We start from the raw sequence: 20,770 nt of genomic DNA on the forward strand, positions 1-20,770 counted from the left end.
AATAAAACACAGATTACATAAAAAAAAAACTTTAGCAGATTTATTGTGGAAAAATGTAGAAATAATTATTCCATCTGGCACACAAAATAAACGCAGATTATTGATTCAAAAACATACAACAGAGCAGGTGAAATTGCATAGTAAAATCATCAGATGGGCTTTCCATCTATTTGAATTTTATCTTACAATTAGTCACTTCATTTTTTACTCGATGTAGTGTTGAAAACGAATGTTTTCTGCTGTAGTTACTTAGCAGTAGTGACAAATAAATACCAAAAAGTATTTTCACAGATTCTAAGGAACTTTCTGTCACGACTTTTAAAATATTTGGCATTCTTATTGGCAGCTTCCAGATAATTTCTTCTCCTTTGGGTAAAGTCTAATAATTACTTTGCTTGAGAGAATTACTAGAGAATTATCGGCTGAAATGAGCTTGCTAGATTTGCCGAAGAAATCCCAAAAAAAAAAAATAATACTTAAATCTATATTTTGGGATTAAAAATGTCACAGAGACAAAGAACGTGGCTTTTCGATTATTTAAGTGTTGATTAACGAGAATACTTACTATTACTTCATAATGGTCATGTCCAACACTGAAGTGTGATTTGACATGTGCTTTTATCTAGCAGAAAAATTTTCTTTCCTTTCGTGTCGTCAGTTGAATCGGTTGCATGATGAATGAGCTAAAATTTGTGTCTACTATGGAGGATATAGCTTTCCTATATTGCTATGATATGGGACCGCATGGCTATTTTGTTAACGATGTAGATGCCATTTGCAATTCCATTCAAAAGGTATTCATTTCGAAGCGTTCTTATTTTAAAAATTGCATGCACAATCTGCATAAAAGCGGTAAGCGAAATCCCTTTCAATGTATTCTATACATATTATAAATGATTAAGGCTGATCTCACCCATCAGCTGCCTATATGGACCATGCCGAATTGGATATGCCGCTGCACTTTGACATGTTCTTGCCCATACGTCTGCCCATGGCAGTGAAAGCAGTTTTCAAAAAGAAGGAGCGCACCGTTCACCTAGGTCGTCGTAGAAATTATAAACATCCGTTCTTCTCTGGCAACTCTGTGAACGCGCTTAACATGAACTTATTGTTTGAGAAGGAAATGAGTGAAGTGATTGCCCAAATTGGTAGCGTTTTGGGCCGATCCGGCGTCAATTTCGATTTGAGTTATTCAACCTTGAAACACAATAATCAGCCGTTTCTACATCAATTGGTGGCCGAAGCACGTCTAGGACCGTATCCTGCACCACGTGAGACGAATGAAGTGATTTGCATACGCTTTGATTTTGTTTTGGCTTTAGAGTTCGATGAGAGCACTATAATCTTGCCGTCATACTTCAAGCCACCAACGAAGTATAAATGGTTAGCCTATGGCATGGTTAATCAGAATAATAATCACGATCCAGCCCAGTGGGCAGTTCTTCTACCCAAATGGCAAAATGCTCATTTAGCCATCTTACTTCGTGGCCTGAATATGTCGGTGATGTTATATCGTATGCTATATCATCATGGTTGCTATCGCTTTGCTTTGCCGGCTGCAATTAAATTCGGATATTTCTTGGCCATTGAAGATCGTGGAGTTGAGTATATGAGGTTGTCAATTGCAGAGTTAATGGTGATGGTAAGACATATACCACCTTATGTTTATTGTATTGGCTTTCCATTAAATTTTTGAAATTTTCTGCAATCCCTTGTAGACCCTTGGTCATCAGGTATCTCGCAATTTAGGTACTGTTGTTGCCAATACCGCTGCCAATGATGAACAGCAGAAACGTGCTCAAGAAATCTATGCTTTGCTGGTCCATGCATTTCGTTTTAACGTAATTAACGCTGACTTTATCTATAAGTGTTACCGCATTAGGTATGCCCCACCCACCCCGTGTCGCTTGAATCGATCACTTGAAAATTTGCGAGAACCAGAAGACCACCCAACTTCCGGACGTATGCGACGTACACGACGTCGAAGCATTTGAAGTTGCAAGTCTTCAAAGTTAAATTGACCGAAACAAGTGGTAGAAGGAGGAGCATGGAAAGCAGGGGAATATCAGGACTTGGTGGTAGAGGAAAACCAAACAGAATAAATACAACTTTATTATTCCCTTAACAACATTGTTGCTATTGCTTTTGTTGGGGTTTTATTTTTGTTTTAGCAGAAATTTGAGTAAAAACTGAAAATTGGCTGAGTCGTACTGTTCTGTTTTGTTGTGTATACCCAAAAAACCCATCGTCTTAGTGTCAAATCTCAGTAATTGTGCAACTTTAATGCCAACAAATAAGTGGAAATGTCTGAAAACGAAAACCGACAAACACCCAGGACCGCATTATGAATGAAAGAGGGACGGCACATTATAAAATAGTTGGACAACATTTGTAGCCTGCTCCAAGTGAAGTAGATCTTCTTCAAGCATCATGTTCAATATTTTGCTTGTGTTTTAGTGCATAGTAGGTAGCTAGAGGTCTTCCAGTTAATCCTTTATACATACATATGTTTCCATTAAAAGATCCATAACAGAATAGAGATTTAGGTAAATGTCGCTGCACTTAGTGGGCCTTCTTCCTTCACTCCGTTCCCGCACATGTTTCATAGGCTTCGGACTGAGTGGGGTAAGAGCTAAGAGACAAAAGTTAATAAAAGCCAACTAAAAACTAAAGCCTGGCTGGGCTACGTGGACCTACGAGCACCTTCCTTCGTTCCCGCCCTCCCCCGTCGTCCTGTGTGTCATTGTGGAAAAAGTTAAATTGCAAATAGCATGGGTGGGGTTCCCGGCTCAGCTTAAAGTGGTGCAGAAGGTGGTGGGAGCGGCATGAAATTTTAGAAAAATTTGCTGTTATTGTTGGGACACCCACACACACACAAACACAGTCACAGTCACATAAAATAAAAACAAAAGGGGTAAAAGGGTCGGTCGGGTCGCATTAAAACAGAAAGACACAAAAAAGTTTCAGAGTTGCCAGGTTCGCTTATGTATATATTTATATGGAAGGATGGTCGTGGGTGGGTAAACTTTTTGTCAAGCTTTTGACATTTCATTGTTGTCAACTTTTAACTAGTTTTTTTATGTTGTGATTATTTTTAAATGCAAATTCGCGCGCGCTCTCAAAAAAGGAGGCTTTATACGGGTATAAATTTATACACATACATACATATATGTACAAACACATACAAATAAATTGTATTTTTTGTATGCTTATTTGGACACTTTTTTGACTCATCTCGCCCCAATTAAAGCCAACGTCATGCAACTTCAATACAAATGCCTTTAATTGCATTTGAAAGTTGAAATTTGACAAATGTCCAAATACAAATTCACAAAAAAAAAAAAAAAAAAAACAAATTTCTATCAATATATGCATTTTTTATAGCCAAAGATGCTAAAAATCAAATATTAGAGCTTGCTGAAAATCTTATACTCTTGCAATGTCAATCTAAATGTGGTTTACTTATTTTTCATAATACTCTCTCTTATGTAAGGGTATTGAGAAAGGAAACGAAATCGTTTTGAAATGTGTTAATTGTGTTAATTTGTAGTCAAATGTTTCAGTTTGATTGGCAATCGAGAAATTATTATTGCATTTATCCAATAACGTTATATACGAAGAGTACACACATATATATATATATATATATGTATAGGTATATGTTTATATTATATGGTGATATAGGTATTATATTCGTTATTTTAATTGCATTTTCCTCGCCTTTCGACCGACCGAAATCCAGTCAACCGAGAAACGTTCATAGTTGACAGACAGCCAGCCAGTCAGCCACAGACACTGCCAATGGAAATGAATTGAAGCTGAAATGCAAATTCATAAAACGAAATCCATAAAGACGATGGAGCCGAGCCGGGCAAAGCACAAAATCATAAACTCTCTTATTGAGAGTCGTAAAATGTGCAGCGGCTCGGGACGGTGGGGGAGTTAATGATGTGCCTAAGCTTAAATTAAAACAAAAGGAAGAACAACAAAAAAAAGAATAACGAAAAACAAAAAAACACTAAAAGGTCAGAGGGGAAAAATTGAAATTATAATGAGTCTCGCACAGTGTGAAATTATTTTATATTAAAAATAAAAAAAAGAAAGAAAATGCCAAGAGGGGAAAAAAATATCGTATATGTATATAAGGAAGAATGTTCCAGGCAAAGTCAGATCTAGGAATGTAAAATGGGGTAAAAAAGTGAAGTCCATGAAGGACTTCAAAATTGTCCAATTTTATGTAAGGGGGCCAAAAGTTCTTTAAACTTATCAAAACAGGAATTTGTGCATACTTTAGGGAACAAATTTTGCATAGGTGTTGGTTATTTTAAATTTAATTTAAAATTACAAAATTTAATTAGTACTTTATTTAGTTGGAAAGCAAAGAAATAACTAAATATTCTTTTCTTTATTTTCAAGTGAAGATTTTTGCATATTTTTGTTATCAATTTTGTGTTTTTTCTAACTCACAGCGGAAGCTAAAAATTTCCTTTACAAAGTCTTTAACCAAGCAAATAGACTATTTTTTTCTTTTCTTTTTTCATTTTTTTGTAAGTAAGCTTCTTTTGAGAATTTTCTCAATTTTCTCAGCTTGTCCAGAGAAGGAAAATAACTAGTCCGGGTGAAATATAAAAGGAAAATCTTCAAACTGTGGTCATGGCCAGCAAGTTCTAATCAAAAAATAATTATGAGCGACAGGGGAGAAGTGAAGTCCTGGGCTGCCAGTTGAATTACATTTGAATTATGACCGACAGTGGAACGGGCGGGAGGGGGCGGGGTACCAAAACAAAAAAAAAAAAAAGAATAGAAGAACTGATGTGCAGCAAATGAGCTAAACGAAGGCGAAGTGAAATTTGAGTGGTGCCAGTGGGATGACAAGACAAGGAGCGATGCGTAGAGTTGGCTGAAAGCAGCGTAAGACACCAAGGAGGGGCAATAACAGCAAAATTCTGTCGCAATTTACGCAACAAACAGAGCGCTGAAAATTGCACAGACGCGACAAAAGGCAACCGCAAAGGCATGAAGCTGGAACTGGAACTGGAGACCGAGAAAGTTTATGCGAAAAACAGACAATTAATTTGTTTTGCAACGCAAAAGGGACACACACACACACAGAGAGAGAGAGAGAGAGAGAGAGAGCCAGGAACAGGACACCAGGATCCAAGGACGAGTACTATGACGACAAAGGGGGACGAAAAAGGCGGGAGGCAAACAATTTCGTGCTTGTTGGCAAAGAAAATTTACGTGGCAAAGACAATTGGGGGATAGCTGGCAACAGGACAGGACAGAGGACACTACAGGACAGGCTGGGCCAGGACTGAATAGACCAGGCCCGGGACCAGGGATAAGGATACAAACGGAACAGAACAAACAAACAGAACATGACCAAAATGGTCAAACATTTTACGCTTTTTGTTTAATTAAAATGGCAACAGGCTTTGACTCTTAAAGCAACAACGGCCACAGCAGCGGTTAGGGGCAGGACCAGGACCAGGACCAGCAGCAGCAGGAGTAGGAGCACGAGCAACAGCACCAGCACCAGGCAAAAAGCAACAGTAACACAACCAGGTCCTCCGCAAAGTCAGCGCTTTTTCAATTAAACTTGCATTTAATAAAAATGTAGGTACTAAAAAAAAATAAAATAAAAAAACAAAAGGAATCCACATTAGTTTGCTAGCCACTACGGCCAGGGATATGTTGCTTATCCTGCAAGGATGTGTCCAGAGTTTACATTTACCCTATATACAGACAAACAAACATGGTATACTTATCTATGAATACAATTATGATTCTCCTTTAAAATTTAAATTAAATAATTATCACTCTCTCTATGTTAATACCTAATCATCAGAGAGAGAGAGAGAGAGGACTTTGTTTTAAATTTATAGGCTCCGTTTCAGTCAGTTCTAATACAATTATATGAGACAAAGCATGTCAAATCCTTGAATTCGTGGAAAGGAAAAGAAATTTAATAAAGTTAATTCAATTTGTGACAATTCTGATGCTATGCAGACATCCTTACACTTCCTGGACCATCCCAATTGTCCACGATGCTTGTGAGTTTTCCTCCTCCTATGATGTTTCAAATTATTTTTGGTTTATTAAATTATTAGTTTCTGAAAACGCACACTTTGGCAAAAAACATTTTAAGAACTATATGCAAGTGTGTGTGTGTGTGTGTGTGTGTGTGTGTGACACATAGCAAACTGTGTACGGATGTGTATATGTACTTTCTATAAGAAATATTTGTCCTGTCCTCCACTCGGATCACTTACCTGACTGCTTTGCTCGCTTCTTTTTCCTTTTTGCTTTTATCACGTACGTGTTGGCATATCAATTGACGTTAGCCAACCAAATAACTGCATGCATTTGTTTTCGCCAAAGAATTCAGTTCATATTAAAACATCAAGTGGAGGTGCACGACGAACGGTATGAAATGGAGACGAGGGTCGAGGAGATATGTCACCGCTATCGCTGGCAGCTATAGTCATGGTCATGTCATGGATAACACCATGACGCCCTCACACACACATGACAGTTTCATGCTCTATGCCAAGCTAGTATATCACGTTCTTGTCATTTAGTGAATACCACTTCATAATTCAATAAAACAATAAAAAAAAAAAAAAACAGAAGAAAAAGAAGCCAAATCCTTACAAATTACAACAATCAAATCATATCAAAGTGTGGATGCGTGTGTGTGTGTGTGTAAGACTGGTTTGGACGGTTTGCAGGGGGTTGGCTTACCATCAACCCCCATCCATAACATATTTCCATAAATTGGTCACAATTTGCTCGCTACTCAAACATAAACACAAAAGCCGAGGGGAGGACGTGAAGATCTCCTGCCACACACACATGTATACTCTCCTTTTATAAGCACTCGCCGCCACATCAGAGACCAGGAATAGAGCGCTAAGGAAAAGGAGAAATGATGGCGCAAACGATAATCGCCATAAAGCGAGTGCCTGGCTCAGGGGGATACGTGAGGAGAGAACAGATGCTGTGTTTCCACAGACGTGGAAAGCTTTTGCTTTGCTTTTTTATTCATATTATATACATATACATATATATTTCTTTTTTTTTCCTCGTTTCTATCTTTTTTGTTTTACTTTTTTTTTTTCTCTTTTTGTGCTTGTTGGTTTGTCGAGTTTCGGTGTATAAGGTTCTGTATAAAATATTCACATATGTATATACGAGTGTGTACTTGTGTTTAGGGTGAGTGGGTGGGGGGTTGCGCGATTACTTTATCTGATCCGAGCCGATCGTATATGCAGATTTCTTTGCCAGAACTAAGCATATACGAAGACTCAAGATAGATGAAGGCTGAACAAATAAATAATAATAATGTGTCCAGACTCCGATCCCAAAATACGGCGCAACACAGTGTACGGAGTCTGACAAGTTACGAGTATTATTACAATTTATATAGTGCGTTCACATTGGGCCCATGCTGTACCATCGCATCCTTATGGGCTTGATACTGTATCTCCATATCGCCTAATTGAAGTAATTGCTTCATTTGAAGTCCAATCGATAGAATGGCTTGTTGATTATCCGCATCCTTTGTCCATAGAGCTAATTTATTTGAAGGGGAAAGGAATTTAATCTTCAATTCATTTTAAAATAAAAAGGTGACTAAATGTACTTACATAACTTATTCGCCTTATTACGCACATTAATGACAGCTCCACAAATTTGTTCAGAGTAGTTAAAACACTCGCCAAGAATGCACAAAAGCTGCAATAGGAAACCACTATTAGACCGGTTCTTAGTTTTTGGTAGTTACAATTAATGCCTCTAACCAAATCATGCCACATCTTATTGACAAAGTACTTGGAGGCTTTTTCCAAGAGCATTATCCAGCGACCGCCATTCTTATTCGCATCATCCTCCCACATGGGACTACAGATGGGCCAACAACAAAATGGATTAAAACATTTTAAGTCTTAGTATTAATCATAACTAAACCTTACCGTACTCCCTCTTTGAAAACCATATAATCGTTAAAAATTTTCAAATCAGATGGTGGCTTTATGATGTAATAGACACTGCATATAAGAAATGAATCTATGAAAACATTGAATTCCATCAATCGCTGTATCCCGAGACCAACCTGAAAAAATCCTCGACAGTATTAAAACTGGTCACCTCGATGAGCATATCAGTCCAGGATTTGCTACGATCGTTCTCCCAATGCCATTGTGTCCAGGTATGTTCCAATGGATGCTTGACGGTCACCTCATAGTCAATGAGGCTGACAACCCGATGGAACGGTGGCTGCAATGCGTGGCTCTCTTCTTCATCTCCCTCATCAGCGTAGTACTCCAATTGGTCTGGAGTGGGCATCAACGCACAGTGCTCGTAACCCGTGTACACCATGATTATTATTATTTGTAAATTTCTCCTTCAATCGTTTTTTTTCCTTTTTCTTTTTTGGGGGCTTTGATTGGTTGTTGCAGTTTATTTACTTTTTTTTTGTATTTTTTTAACTTTATTTTTTTCCGAAATATAAACACGTTTGGAATATAAGTGAATATTGTGTTAGCACATTCAGAGTAAAATCTGTACTGCCGGACAATGAATATTGCTGAAGGATGTTGAAATTTGCAAATTGAAATTAAAAACCACGACTACTTAACCATGAAATGTCAAAGAGAACAAGAAGAAGAAGAGGGCTTTAATTACCGATCTAAATCGATAATCGATAACATTGTTGCTTGTGCAACGCGACAAGTTCACTTGTCACAGTGTAGCCATACTGTTGTTTTTCCACATTAATGGCAACACTTTTTAATTGCCCAACACTGAACAAATTGAAAACGCTTAATGTCGAGAATGATTTGTTATGGTGCTAAATAAACAATAAGAAAATACTATCACATCGATCCTGACCTGTTCTAACTCCATTTGCAGTTGGAGTACAAGTGGTAAGAGAGTGATATAGAGGAATTGGGTGGCGTGAGTCCAACCACAAGCTACATGCATACACACACACATGTACAATGACGCTGCAGCCACAAACTGTGTCTGTGTCTATCAATTGAAATGTCACGCTAATAAAATAAAATGCCAAGCCAACCTAGACTAGACTAGACTAGCCTAGCCTCTAGCCATACCATACGATAAATGCACGAAAATAATAAAATGTGACTCAAATGAGGAAAGACGACAGCGCCAGCAACAGACAAGAAGGAGTTCTTTCCGCGCTTCTGTGTGCATGTGTGTGTGTGTGTGTGTGCAACAGTTTGGCCTGCAGTCAATAATCGAAATCGACTTGGGCTTGTGGCAATAAAAATTTGTCTTCGCCGCTTAAGTTTTGCGCCTTGTTGCACAGACAGTCGACAGTCCGCCCTGCCTCTTCGACTCCGGCTCCAGCTCCGTCTTGCTGACTCCTGCTTCACCTCCTCCTATCGTTGCAGATAATAAAATATGTGGAACTGCCGGTGGTACGTACGTTGGGGGTAAAGTGGCTTTGGGGCAACGTTGTAATGTGCACCATTTGTTGCTACGGAGATGGTGTAAAAAATGCCACCAAAGCCACAGTGGCTTCTCCTTGGGTTTTTGTCTCTTTCTCTCTCTCTCTCTCTCTCTGTTTCTGTGTGTGTGTAGCTGGAACACGACTACCTCCTGCTGGAGCTTGGTCCTGTTCTTGTGAATTATGTTTTGGCCAAGTTTTGGAAACAAAAGTGTTGGCAATGTTCCTAGTTTGTGTGCAACAAATAAGTTGCCTGCTTCAATTTACTTAAAAATTCTATTTATTTTTTTGTCTTTCGGTCTTAAGCAGCAGGACAGAGCAGAGCACAACCATCATCAGATGGTAAAGGAAAGAAACGAGAACCACGAATAGTAGTTTCAACCATTTGGTGGCCGTTTCCAGAGACTTAAAGTTTTTGCCTTTTTTTCCTTTTTTTGTCTACGGGTGCAGAGATATATTCTCTGTTGATTGGGGTAATAAATATCAGAGCAAATGGCAAATTGAAATGGTCGGGAATAATGAGCTCGGAAATCTGCAGTGATTTTGCCATTTCCACAGAGAAGACATATGAATATATACATAGATAGTCGTATATGCGACGGAAAGTAAATGTAACTTAGATTTATGTAGTATTATTTAACAGCTGCAGCGGCTCAAATTTTATATATTTATAGATATATTGTGATTCCATACGATTTAAATGGCTCAAATATAAACTGCTCAATCGATTTCTATAAAGAAGAAATGTGGCGTTTTTTTTAGATTTTTTTAACCCGGCAAAATGAAATTGTTTTAACTTTATATTTTGATTTCTTATCGTTTCAGATAATCCATTAGATCAAGGCAATGTCTCAATCTTTTTTTTTCTGTTTTTTTTTAAGTGTTTATTTAACTAATTTCTAAAATTTCTTTTTTTTCCTTTTTTTTTAGTTTATATAAAGAAAAATAAAGTGTCGTTTATGTGGATAATCGAGTTGGAATGAAATAGTAATTATATTACTATTTACACTATTTTAAGATTTTTTTTTATTTTTTTTTTTTGAGTGTTAATTAATTATGATTATAAAGTTGAAGTATACTTTTTTTCTTTTTTTTTTTTAAGTGTTGCTTATATGTATATAAAACTTGATTAAACGTGATTGAACGAAATTTGAATTTAAAAAATCAAATTGGTTTCCATTTGGAACCATAAATAACTTATCGACAGTAATGAAGGAAATAGGATGAAGAGTTTAATTGAATTTTGTGTTGGTAAGTACATTTAAGTCCTTTACACTTTAACTATTCCCTATATTCAGGTGCAAGTTGTTTTATTTTCAGTTTACTCTATTCAAGTTCGAATCAAATGCTTAGTTATGCTTAGTTAAATTTGACTTGCTGCAATTTCTGCTCAGGTGGCAATATTTTACAGCTTTTTGCACTTTCCTACGGTTGAGTTGGGTTTAAGAAGTTTCGTATCTAGTATTTATGTGTGTATGTGTGTATGTATGTATGTATGTATGTATAATATGTAGGTACATGGTCAGTAAATCTTTTAAAATATTGCTATGTTGCTTACACAAAAAGCAGCAGAAGCAGCAGCAGCATCAGCTTCGTTTTAGCTTAAGCGCCTTTTGCTGAGTGCCATGGCAAAAGGCAGTAAAAACGCCCACAAAATGCTAAGGAAAAGCGCGCAAATAAGTACCAAGAGTAGGATCAGGACCTGAAAAGAGGAGGAGGAGGAGGTGAGGAGGACTTTGAGCTGAAGTCGGTGTAAGGATGAAAGTGAGGAAGAATCTCCAGCTCAGTGCAGACAAGCGCATGCAAGAAATGAAAATGATTTGAAGCATTATGTTTGCCTCCATTTTTCTTCACTTTTTCTTCGTATTCTTTTCTTCTGATTTTTCTTTCTTTTTTTTTTTTTTTTTGGCTACAAAATTGCTTTGCTCTAGCATGTTGATTGTAAAAGATTTCAGCGTTGAGAGCACAAAAGCAGGCGATGATGTACGAGACACGACGCATGTCGTACATTTTGCACCTTGAGAGGGCCAGTGAGGAGCCAGCATAAGCAGAAGGAGCAGCCGCAGCGCAGCGCAGCGAAGGATGTGGAGCGATGGAGATGGCAGCTTCACATAAAACAATAAAAAGCCATGGCAAATACTAAGAAAAGGAAGATTTTCTTGTAACAGCGCCGCCTTGGGGGCGGCCCAACTGACAAAAGCTTCCTGTCTGTTGTCCTGTCAGCATGTCCTTTCTCTCACCTCAACTCGACAACTTGGAGAAGACAAAAAAAAAACATCCTCAAGGTGTAACTGCTAAAATATATAGGTGTATGTATGTACGACAACGTATATTCCGCTAAATGCTTTGGCCAAAGACACAAGACTGAGATGCCTTCTGGCCAAGACGGCGGACGAGGAGAGACGTTTGTCGGAGTCAGGTGAAAGTCATTTCACGCTAAGGTTAAAATAATAGCAGCGCGTAAATTAAACAGCCAGTTGAAGCCAGCCAGAGTCGGAGGAGTCGCGGGATTCATTGAAGTGGCACAGTGGCAGCCATCGAGCCATCACAGGACCACATCCTGCACATCCTATTCTATTGTATGAGGTCTGCACTAAGATGCTTAGCAGGTACACGTCTCCGTTTCCATCTCCGTGCACGGTCTCATCCAGCCACCCAGCCATCCAGAGGCATGAGGGGTAACCACATTGCGCACTGTCAGCACTTCATTTTCCAAGCCAACATGCCGCGTGCTTCACTTAATGCTGCACAGCATGGCTGATGGCTGATGGCGGATGGATGAGAAGAATGGGAATGATGGCCACAGAAGAAGAAAGCGAAACGGAATGAAGTAGAAGAAGGAACATGAACACAATTTAATGGTGGAAAGGCGAAGCAGAAGTCTCTTCTTCATCATGCACATAACTACAAAAACGAGCAGCCAGCCGTCGACATGCTGCATTTCAGTTGCATTTTCTTTGCGAATACTTAACGTTCATCAGGAGATTGCACCCAAAATTGTCGAAAATGATTTGCTTAGTATTGTCAACTAGTGTTGGAAAACAGACAATGAATGAGATATTTGAAAATACACAAGATATACATCTCTTTCAATTGAAATTTGTTTAAGAATATCCCGAAAATAATAACTTATCTTCCTTTTACTCCAATTTCAATAATGACATTTTTGTCGCCTGTTTTTTACGCATTACGTATACGTACATGATATTATGCTCGCTTGCGATACAAATCTGTATGTGTGTGTGTCTATGTGTGTGTGCGGTGAGGTTTGATGGGTGAATTGGGAAGAGTTTGGGTGTTATAAAATGCACTTTTGGGGGTCTGAGGCAGAATGCATTGGTGTTTGTTTCGTTGAGCTGCCTTGGCGCTGAGTGTTTGTGGCTTGTCTTTTCCGACTCTCCCGGTCCCCCGTTGTTGTTTACCACTTCCACCCCCCATTCCTAAGCTCGTCTACCTACCGTGTCTCTCATGGATGGCAGTATGCTTAATGCTTTATGTTTGCCAGCTTTCAGCTTTCTTTTGTTGTTGCTCCTGCTGTTGCTGTTGCTGCTGCTGCTGCTGATGCTGTTTTTGTTGTAAGGTATTTTCCTTTTGTTCGATGAAACGTAAAAATAGCAACAACCAGAGCAACGAAAACTCATTTTAGACAATGCCCGCATAATTCCAACAAATGAGGAATGAGATGAAGAACAAGTAGATGAGGAAAACCAACCGTCTTTTCTCTGTTTCCTTGTTGCTCCTGCTCATACTCTTCAACTTAAATGGGGTATAATAAGTTCTTTAATGTATGGAAAAATGTGCTTGAAAAATCATTCCTATCAAATTTGTTTGATTAAGGGAATTTTTATTCACTAGGCGACGACAAGTTACACACGGCAAGTTCAATATTGAGTTTAATTTAAATAGAGTATTTTAAATGTCGGTATCCAAACTCGAGTTTTGGGCGGGAAGGAAGAGTATTTTTGCTTGTTTTGCTGCTGATGTTGTTGTTGTTGTTGCTATAATGAGGTATTTCCGTTTTTGTTGTGGCTTGTGTTTACATTTCGTTGCGTTCGCCCATACAAAGCGAAACCGCAAGAAGTTTCTTTACGCGCTGTCAGTTTTCATAATGAAAGTGGATGCTGCTATTGCCACGCATGACACCACCACCCAACCACCCATATCAAAGACCACCATCGAATGCCTTGGAACCTACCCCAACAGTTATTCAAGCGCAAAATTTTGCAGTAATCTGCCGACGGACAGCTAAATCCCACATATGCAAAAAAGAAAAAAAAAAACAAAATAGATACGAAAAAGCAGGAAAACTTTCTTCACCCTGCAAGGATACACTTGCCTCCCCTCACCACTCTAAAACGTACAGCTTCAACTTTTAACCCTTCCATGCCATGTGGCGAGGGGGTGGGTGGCAGCACGATGAAAGCCTGTTGCTCCGTGCTGTTCTTGTTCCGGTTGGCCCTGGTCATTTACGCCCATTTAGCCACATTTACCAAAGTCAACAAATAAAGTCCAAAACTTTTCTCTCTCGCCCCACTTGAAAAGAGGCAGAAAGCGAGATAGTAAGAGGAAGGTCCTCCGGCCAGGACCGATAATTGGCAAACTTTACCAGCTTCATCAGAAAATTCGCTTTAAAAGACCCATTAGATTCGTGTGGCAAATCAATCCATCAATCCCCAATATCATGATGAGTTTCAACATTTTCATACGTGTATATAGACTCGACACAATCCTATTATATTGTCATAAAACTTGGGCCGTCTTGAAGTTGCTTTGGCCCCACATCCTGCCTCTTCGTTCAACGCCCTGCTGCTTAGTCAAATGTCATCAAAATCATCTTTAGCAAAAGCTGTTGACACAAATTCGGGTTTCAGGCCTCATTAGCGCTCTTCAAGTTTTGCCTGCCGCGGCACTTTTCGCTACTTTTCGTGTCAGCATCAGGTGTCAATTTTAATTTAGTGCCTTTCCCAAGGATGTGTCATCTCTGATGTTTGTTTGCCTTTGCGGTTGTTGGGTTAGGTTTCCGTCATTGCGGGAGGATGGCTTGGTGGCTTGATGAGGAATGTTATAACACATTTTGGTGGCTTGCGGCTCTGCGGTTAATGTGCTAAATTTTGGATAACTTCAAATTATAACACAATGGCAAATGCTCTGAAGGAAGGAGGGTTAAGTAAAGGCGAAAACGGATTGCAATTGTAACAAGTAAGTGGGGAAGCAAACCTAGATCATTATGGACAGATGTGAAAGGGTTTCATTATTATTGAAAACCCTACAGATTAACCCAATATTCCTTTCTCTCTAATCACTCTCTCCATATGAGAGTTATGTTAATTTATCCAACCGGTTCGTATTTAAATTTAAGCGTCATATTATTCAGATGGGTTCTGTTCGGTTAGCCTTCTCTACCCCTTTTTCATGGGCGGAGCTTGGTTAATCCGCTTGGCAACTGCCTTGCCGCTCATTGATATGCTTCTCCATGAGCAGCCACGAAATGTAGCAATAATTGAACGCATAGTTCAAATAGCCATAAAATTCAAAGCTCGCTAATGGAGCAGCTGAAATATGTGATGGCCATTCAGCTATGAATGCTAATCCATTTGTTCCAGACGAAAACCATTCCATTCACAAAAAAAAATATTTCATTTCAAACTGAAAACGGTTGTTGTTGATTGTAGTTGACGTTTCTGTTTTGTTTTATTTCATATTGCAAAATCACAAGGAAGGACAAAATAAATGCCAAAAACCATGAGATTCATTCATGGGGGCTTTATTTGTTTTTGGTGGCGTGGTGTAGGTAACGATTCAATCCATTCACCTGGTAACTTATTTCTTCAACAGAAGAGGAGCAGCAGGGGCAGCAGCCACAAACGGACGGGCCACATAAGGGGAACTGTAGGCCAAGGGCGAGGTGTAGGCAGCTGTATAAGCTGGAGCACCGAAACGGGCAATTGGAGCAGTGTAGGCGGCGGCGTAGGGAGCAGTGTAAGCAGCAGCTGCCAGAGGAGCGGTGTAAGCGGCGGCGGCAAATGGTGCAGTGTAAGCAGCTGGGAAGGCAGCACTATGGGCCACATGATGAGCGGTATAACTGGAGGCATATGGGGCTACGTAGGCGGCACTGCCAACGACAGCTGGAGCAGTGTAGGCCAAAGGAGCAGCAGCCAATAATCCAGGCTTGGCAGCGGCCACAGCCACAACAGCGAAGAAGCAGACGGCGAACTACGGATGTACGGAAATACAGGATAATACAAGAAATGATTATGATGCTGATGATTCCACTTACGAATTTGAACATTTTGATTAGTTTTTGGTTTTGATTGTCTCTGAGCAGATGGATGACCAATTGATTTGTGATATACCAACATTGACTGCTTGCCTCTTTTATAGCCACTTACACTTTTTTGGCCAAGCCAACTGATTGGCCATGCCACTCACGTACAGATTGGGCCAAGTCAACGACTGAGTGAAACCATGTGGCGCATGCGCAATTCTTGGCTCTTTGCTTGATAGTTTTCGCTTGGGCCATGTCTTGTCTTTGTCGTCCAATCGATGCGTGCCTGAGCGTTCATTGCCTGGGTATATAGATAGGTAGATAGCTAAGTAGTTGTGGCCGTCCGTCGTGGTCTTCGTCGTTGTGTCTGTGTCCATGACCTTGAGCCGCCGGACTGCAGTTTTGTTTACATTTTAATGGGGTTTTGCGGGTTTCTACCGCCTACACTTCTGTGTTTTGACAAACGGTAGCGGTAGCTACTTAAATGGCGTGATTTATGGTTCCACAAGCCGTGATTGTTGTTTAAATATTTTCACTGGAAAATTATATAATTAGTGTTATTTTACACTCAATGGGCAATAACAAATTTACCTCATCTTCTTATTCCTTTATCCGTCTTCGATTAATTCGAGTTCTTTGGACATGGTAGACCATAGACCAAAAATGAACTTTATACATTTATTATATGTATGTCTTTAGAAATCTGTTAAAATATAAGTCAAAATACAAAAATTCACACGACTCTAAAGCTTGAATATTATGGAAATGACACTGTTAATTAAATGACTTAAAATTTAGTTTTAAGTAGCAAAATGTAATTTGTTATAATCAAATCAATGAAGTAATTTTGGTTTTAGTGAGATCGTGCCAATAATAAGATGCTTTAGTCTTTTTGGGTTTGCCTGAAATTTAAATCGCAAATATATCTTTAATTTAAAATAACATTGTGAAAATGTTCAAAAATGGTTCCAGAATCGTTCAATCCCAAGAAAATTTTAATGATATGCTTAAGCTCATAGAAAAGACTTTATTGAATACAAAACTAATATGTTAAGAAGTTCAAACCATTTAAAATCCATTTTCAGCATTTTTTGGAAGAAAGTAGAGGATGCTAATAGACTTAGGAATTCTCGATTTGAAATCGTATTAGGGATTTTTGTGTGAAAAACTACATTAGGATTCCTTTCCTCTCGAATGAGAATAATCAAACATATATACAATTTGATTAAAAAATGTTATTAAATATTATTTATTTTGCCTGATTTTTAAAAAATAGATGAAGGTCTTTGCTGCCATAGCCACATAATAAGCTAGCTTATAATTTTACTATTAATAGGTTAGCCCTTAAAAAAATAAATACATAAATTTTATGTGAATACTGTATAATTTGAAAGTTCTTAGATCCTTAAAGCCAACAAATTGATATATAACTTAAAGTGTACACAAAATGGCAGAATATTTTATATTGTTGGCCAAATGGCAGAAGTTCATAGAATGATAATCACACATCAGTGATTCATCATCCCCCAACATTGACCCATGTCAACTACAACAGTTAATTCAGAGTCGCCAAATAACAATTGCCCAAGTTTCGAGTGATTGGACACTGCTGAATGCGTGGCCTTCCACCAATGTAAACATAATCGGATGTGTACGCGCCATGTTAATCAATTTCGACTATAAAACGAGTCAAACGAACCGAAGAGTTATCAAACAAAGCTCACAGCTTCAACTAGTCACAACTAGCCAACAAAAAAAAACAACCAACAAAACTATCAACATGAAATTCGTAAGTGAAAAGGTGTTGCTCCTTTCTAGGCGGATCCTAACCACCAACGAATCCTTATCCTCCATCCCTTAGTTCGCCGTCTGCTTCTTCGCTGTTGTGGCTGTCGCCGCTGCCAAGCCTGGAATATTGGCTGCTGCTCCTCTGGCCTACACTGCTCCAGCTGTCGTAGGTAGTGCCGCCTATGTGGCTCCCTATGCCTCCAGCTTCAACGCTCATCAGGTGGCCCACAGTGCAGCCTTCCCAGCTGCCTACACCGCCCCGATTGCCGCTCCTCTGGCCGCCGCTGCCTACACTGCTCCAGTTGCTGCCTACTCTGCATACTCCGCTCCTCTGGCCGCTGCTTACACTTCTCCCTTGGCTTACTCTGCTCCTTTCACCGCTGCCTACACTGCTCCAATTGCCCGTTATGCCGCTGCTCCCATCGCTGCTGCCGCTTACACCGCACCCATTGCAGCTGCTCCCGTCCTCCTGAAGAAGTAAATCACGAAATGGAATCTTGACCTACGACTGTGTTAATAAATTTTTTTTTAATTTAAATAATATTGAGTTTGTCTTGCAATTGGTACTAGAAATATTTTGGTAATAGTTCGTAAGGTTCTAAATACTTGAACTTACTTAAAGGATATTCAAATGAGAACGAAATATCAATCGCTCTCTTGTTTCTCTTAAGAAATGACTTAATTAGTCTGCCTAACAGAAAATGGGGAAAACAATATTGTATTTGTTTGAGAAACATGGTTAAATTTGATATATTTCTATATGCGAATGAGGTTTCCAGCATTGGTTTGATGTTTTCAGTTCGTTGTCTGAGTTAAGGAAAACGACTTTCGGAGTATTAGAACAAATTATTATGCCTATGGTCTACTGAAAGTTTTATTTTGTTTCAGACAATATTCGTTCATCTTGAAAGCCACCAGATCGAAGAACTATAAGAAAGAACTGTTTTATTCTTTTATCGTTGAAATTTCCAAATATTTTTTCTGCATTTGTTGAAAATACACATTTCGAGCCACTTACTCCTAGTACCATATATACTTTGAGCCTACTTTAATGTCCTAAGAAGTCTAAAATGTTAGATGCTTTTAAATCATTACAGATTTCTTTTCTTTCTTCTTTATATTAAGATTTCGTTTCCTTTCAATTGTGAAAACTTTCTTGCTGATTGCTCCGTACACAGTTTATATATATTAAAACATACTTAAAGTTACTCCATTGAGTTATATAAGATTGCCTAATCTTGCTTTGCTAATATAACCTTGAATTAAATAGTCCTCCAGAAAACTTGTGTTGAAGTCACATTAAAATTCTCATTTCTTATTTTATAAATGATATATTTGTCTTATAACCGAACCAATTTAGAAGAGAAATTCCAGGGATATTGGGATGTTGCATTTAATAATAGGACCTTGAAACATTACACTTGTATTTCAAAAACGATGAACCGAAATCGTCCAAGTTTCAATTAATGTTGGCTGCATTTGTAACCAAACGTGGCCTTCGACTGTGTGTGGCCAAAATCAAAAACCTATGCGTCATGTCCGTCGATTTCGACTATAAAACGAGGCAGGTGAATCGAACCATTATCAAACACAGCTCGCCCCTTCAAGCAGTAACAACTGTCCAACAACCAACCAACAAAACTATCAACATGAAATTCGTAAGTGAAAAGGTGTTGCTCCTTCATAGGCGGATCCTAACCACCAACGAATCCTTATCCTCCATCCCTTAGTTCGCCGTCTGCTTCTTCGCTGTTGTGGCTGTCGCCGCTGCCAAGCCTGGAATATTGGCTGCTGCTCCTCTGGCCTACACTGCTCCAGCTGTCGTAGGTAGTGCCGCCTATGTGGCTCCCTATGCCTCCAGCTTCAACGCTCATCAGGTGGCTCACAGTGCAGCCTTCCCAGCTGCCTACACCGCCCCGATTGCCGCTCCTCTGGCCGCCGCTGCCTACACTGCTCCAGTTGCTGCCTACTCTGCATACTCCGCTCCTCTGGCCGCTGCTTACACTTCTCCCTTGGCCTACTCTGCTCCTTTGACCGCTGCCTACACTGCTCCAGTAGCCCGTTATGCCGCTGCTCCCATCGCTGCTGCCGCTTACACCGCACCCATTGCAGCTGCTCCCGTCCTCCTGAAGAAGTAAATCACGTAAACGAATCTTGACCTACGACTGTGTTAATAAATTTTTTTTTTAATTTAAATAATATTGAGTATGTTTTGCAATTGGTATTAGAAATATTTTGGGAATAGTTCGTAAGGTTCTAAATACTTGAACTTACTTAAAGGATATTCAAATGAGAACGAAATATCAATCTCTCTCTTGTTTCTCCTAAGACATGAATTTATTAGTCTGCCTAATAGAACAATTTGTTTTGAGATATGTATATATAAGTATATATAGGTTGTTTTTTTTTGGTAAGTATATTTAAAGTCATTGTCTAGACTTGGACAATGATTAAATTTGATGAAAAACTTAAACAACATGGCAAAAGTACACTGAAAAAGCAAAGCCGCAGAAGGGCTGAGACCGAGAAGACTTGCCCTACCAATCAGGATCAGGCCTGGAAGGCAAATCCATTGGGTACAACATATTTAGTGTGCGGGCATAGTTTTCATTTGGTAGGGCTGTTGCCTGCCGAGGTGGCGAACTCCGAGTCTCAGGACCTCCTTGTGGACTGAGGGGTTCTGTTAGTCCATGTGTAGAACAGAGTTCCGGACATAGAAGGGGCCACCGATCAATCTACGTAGCAGCTTGTTTTGAAACCTTTGTAGTATTTGCCCGTTGGAGTAACACGCTGTACCTCACATCTGGATGCCGTATGTTCATATGGGCTTTAGGGTGGACTTGTAAAGCCGAATCTTGTTTGATGTGAAATTTCCAAATATAAATATATGAGTTTTAGATTTCTTTTCGTCTTCATATTAAAACTTTGTTTCCTTTCAATTGTGAAAACTTTTCTGCTGATTGCTCCGTGGACAGATTATATCTATTTAAAGGAACTCAAAGTTACTTCATTAAAATTATACAAGATTGTCAAATCTTGCTTTTTATTTTTTAATATTAACTTAAGTTAAATAATCCTCCAGAAAACCTTTGTTGAAGTCACTTTGAAATTCCCCATTTCTTATTTAATAAATTATATATTTGTCCTATAATGGAACCAATTTGGAAGGGAAATTCAATCCAGGGATATCGGGATGTTGCATTAATAAATAGCACCTTCGAACGATTCACTGGTATTTCAAA

The 20,770-nt window shown here is 39.0% G+C and overlaps 5 protein-coding genes across 5 annotated transcripts; 3 read left to right on the forward strand and 2 right to left on the reverse strand.

Annotated features, from left to right (window-relative positions):
- Positions 1-595: 595 nt before the first annotated feature.
- Positions 596-2,125, forward strand: LOC6639423. The gene is made up of 3 exons (XM_023181626.2): positions 596-852; positions 921-1,642; positions 1,719-2,125. The coding sequence occupies exons 1-3, from the start codon at positions 672-674 to the stop codon at positions 1,992-1,994; spliced, it is 1,179 nt and encodes a 392-aa protein (XP_023037394.2). The 5' UTR covers positions 596-671; the 3' UTR covers positions 1,995-2,125.
- A 4,957-nt stretch (positions 2,126-7,082) lies between these two features.
- Positions 7,083-8,618, reverse strand: LOC6639115 (eukaryotic translation initiation factor 4E1). The gene is made up of 5 exons (XM_002061750.4): positions 8,114-8,618; positions 7,974-8,048; positions 7,803-7,902; positions 7,650-7,737; positions 7,083-7,575 (listed from the first exon to the last, which is right to left on the reverse strand). The coding sequence occupies exons 1-5, from the start codon at positions 8,377-8,379 to the stop codon at positions 7,415-7,417; spliced, it is 690 nt and encodes a 229-aa protein (XP_002061786.1). The 5' UTR covers positions 8,380-8,618; the 3' UTR covers positions 7,083-7,414.
- A 6,623-nt stretch (positions 8,619-15,241) lies between these two features.
- Positions 15,242-15,774, reverse strand: LOC6639114 (pupal cuticle protein C1B). Its single transcript, XM_023180131.2, has 2 exons — positions 15,753-15,774; positions 15,242-15,688 (listed from the first exon to the last, which is right to left on the reverse strand). Exons 1-2 carry the CDS (start codon positions 15,762-15,764, stop codon positions 15,296-15,298), a joined length of 405 nt encoding a protein of 134 aa, XP_023035899.1. The 5' UTR covers positions 15,765-15,774; the 3' UTR covers positions 15,242-15,295.
- A 1,722-nt stretch (positions 15,775-17,496) lies between these two features.
- LOC6639113 (vitelline membrane protein Vm26Ab-like) lies at positions 17,497-18,009 on the forward strand. Its single transcript, XM_023180128.2, has 2 exons — positions 17,497-17,529; positions 17,602-18,009. Exons 1-2 carry the CDS (start codon positions 17,521-17,523, stop codon positions 18,007-18,009), a joined length of 417 nt encoding a protein of 138 aa, XP_023035896.1. The 5' UTR covers positions 17,497-17,520.
- Positions 18,010-19,063: 1,054 nt separating this feature from the next.
- LOC6639111 (cuticle protein) lies at positions 19,064-19,666 on the forward strand. Its single transcript, XM_023180122.2, has 2 exons — positions 19,064-19,186; positions 19,259-19,666. Exons 1-2 carry the CDS (start codon positions 19,064-19,066, stop codon positions 19,664-19,666), a joined length of 531 nt encoding a protein of 176 aa, XP_023035890.2.
- The last annotated feature ends 1,104 nt before the right edge of the window (positions 19,667-20,770 follow it).

This window comes from Drosophila willistoni (assembly GCF_018902025.1).
Source record: "Drosophila willistoni isolate 14030-0811.24 chromosome XR unlocalized genomic scaffold, UCI_dwil_1.1 Seg144, whole genome shotgun sequence".
Taxonomy (NCBI): domain Eukaryota; kingdom Metazoa; phylum Arthropoda; class Insecta; order Diptera; family Drosophilidae; genus Drosophila; species Drosophila willistoni.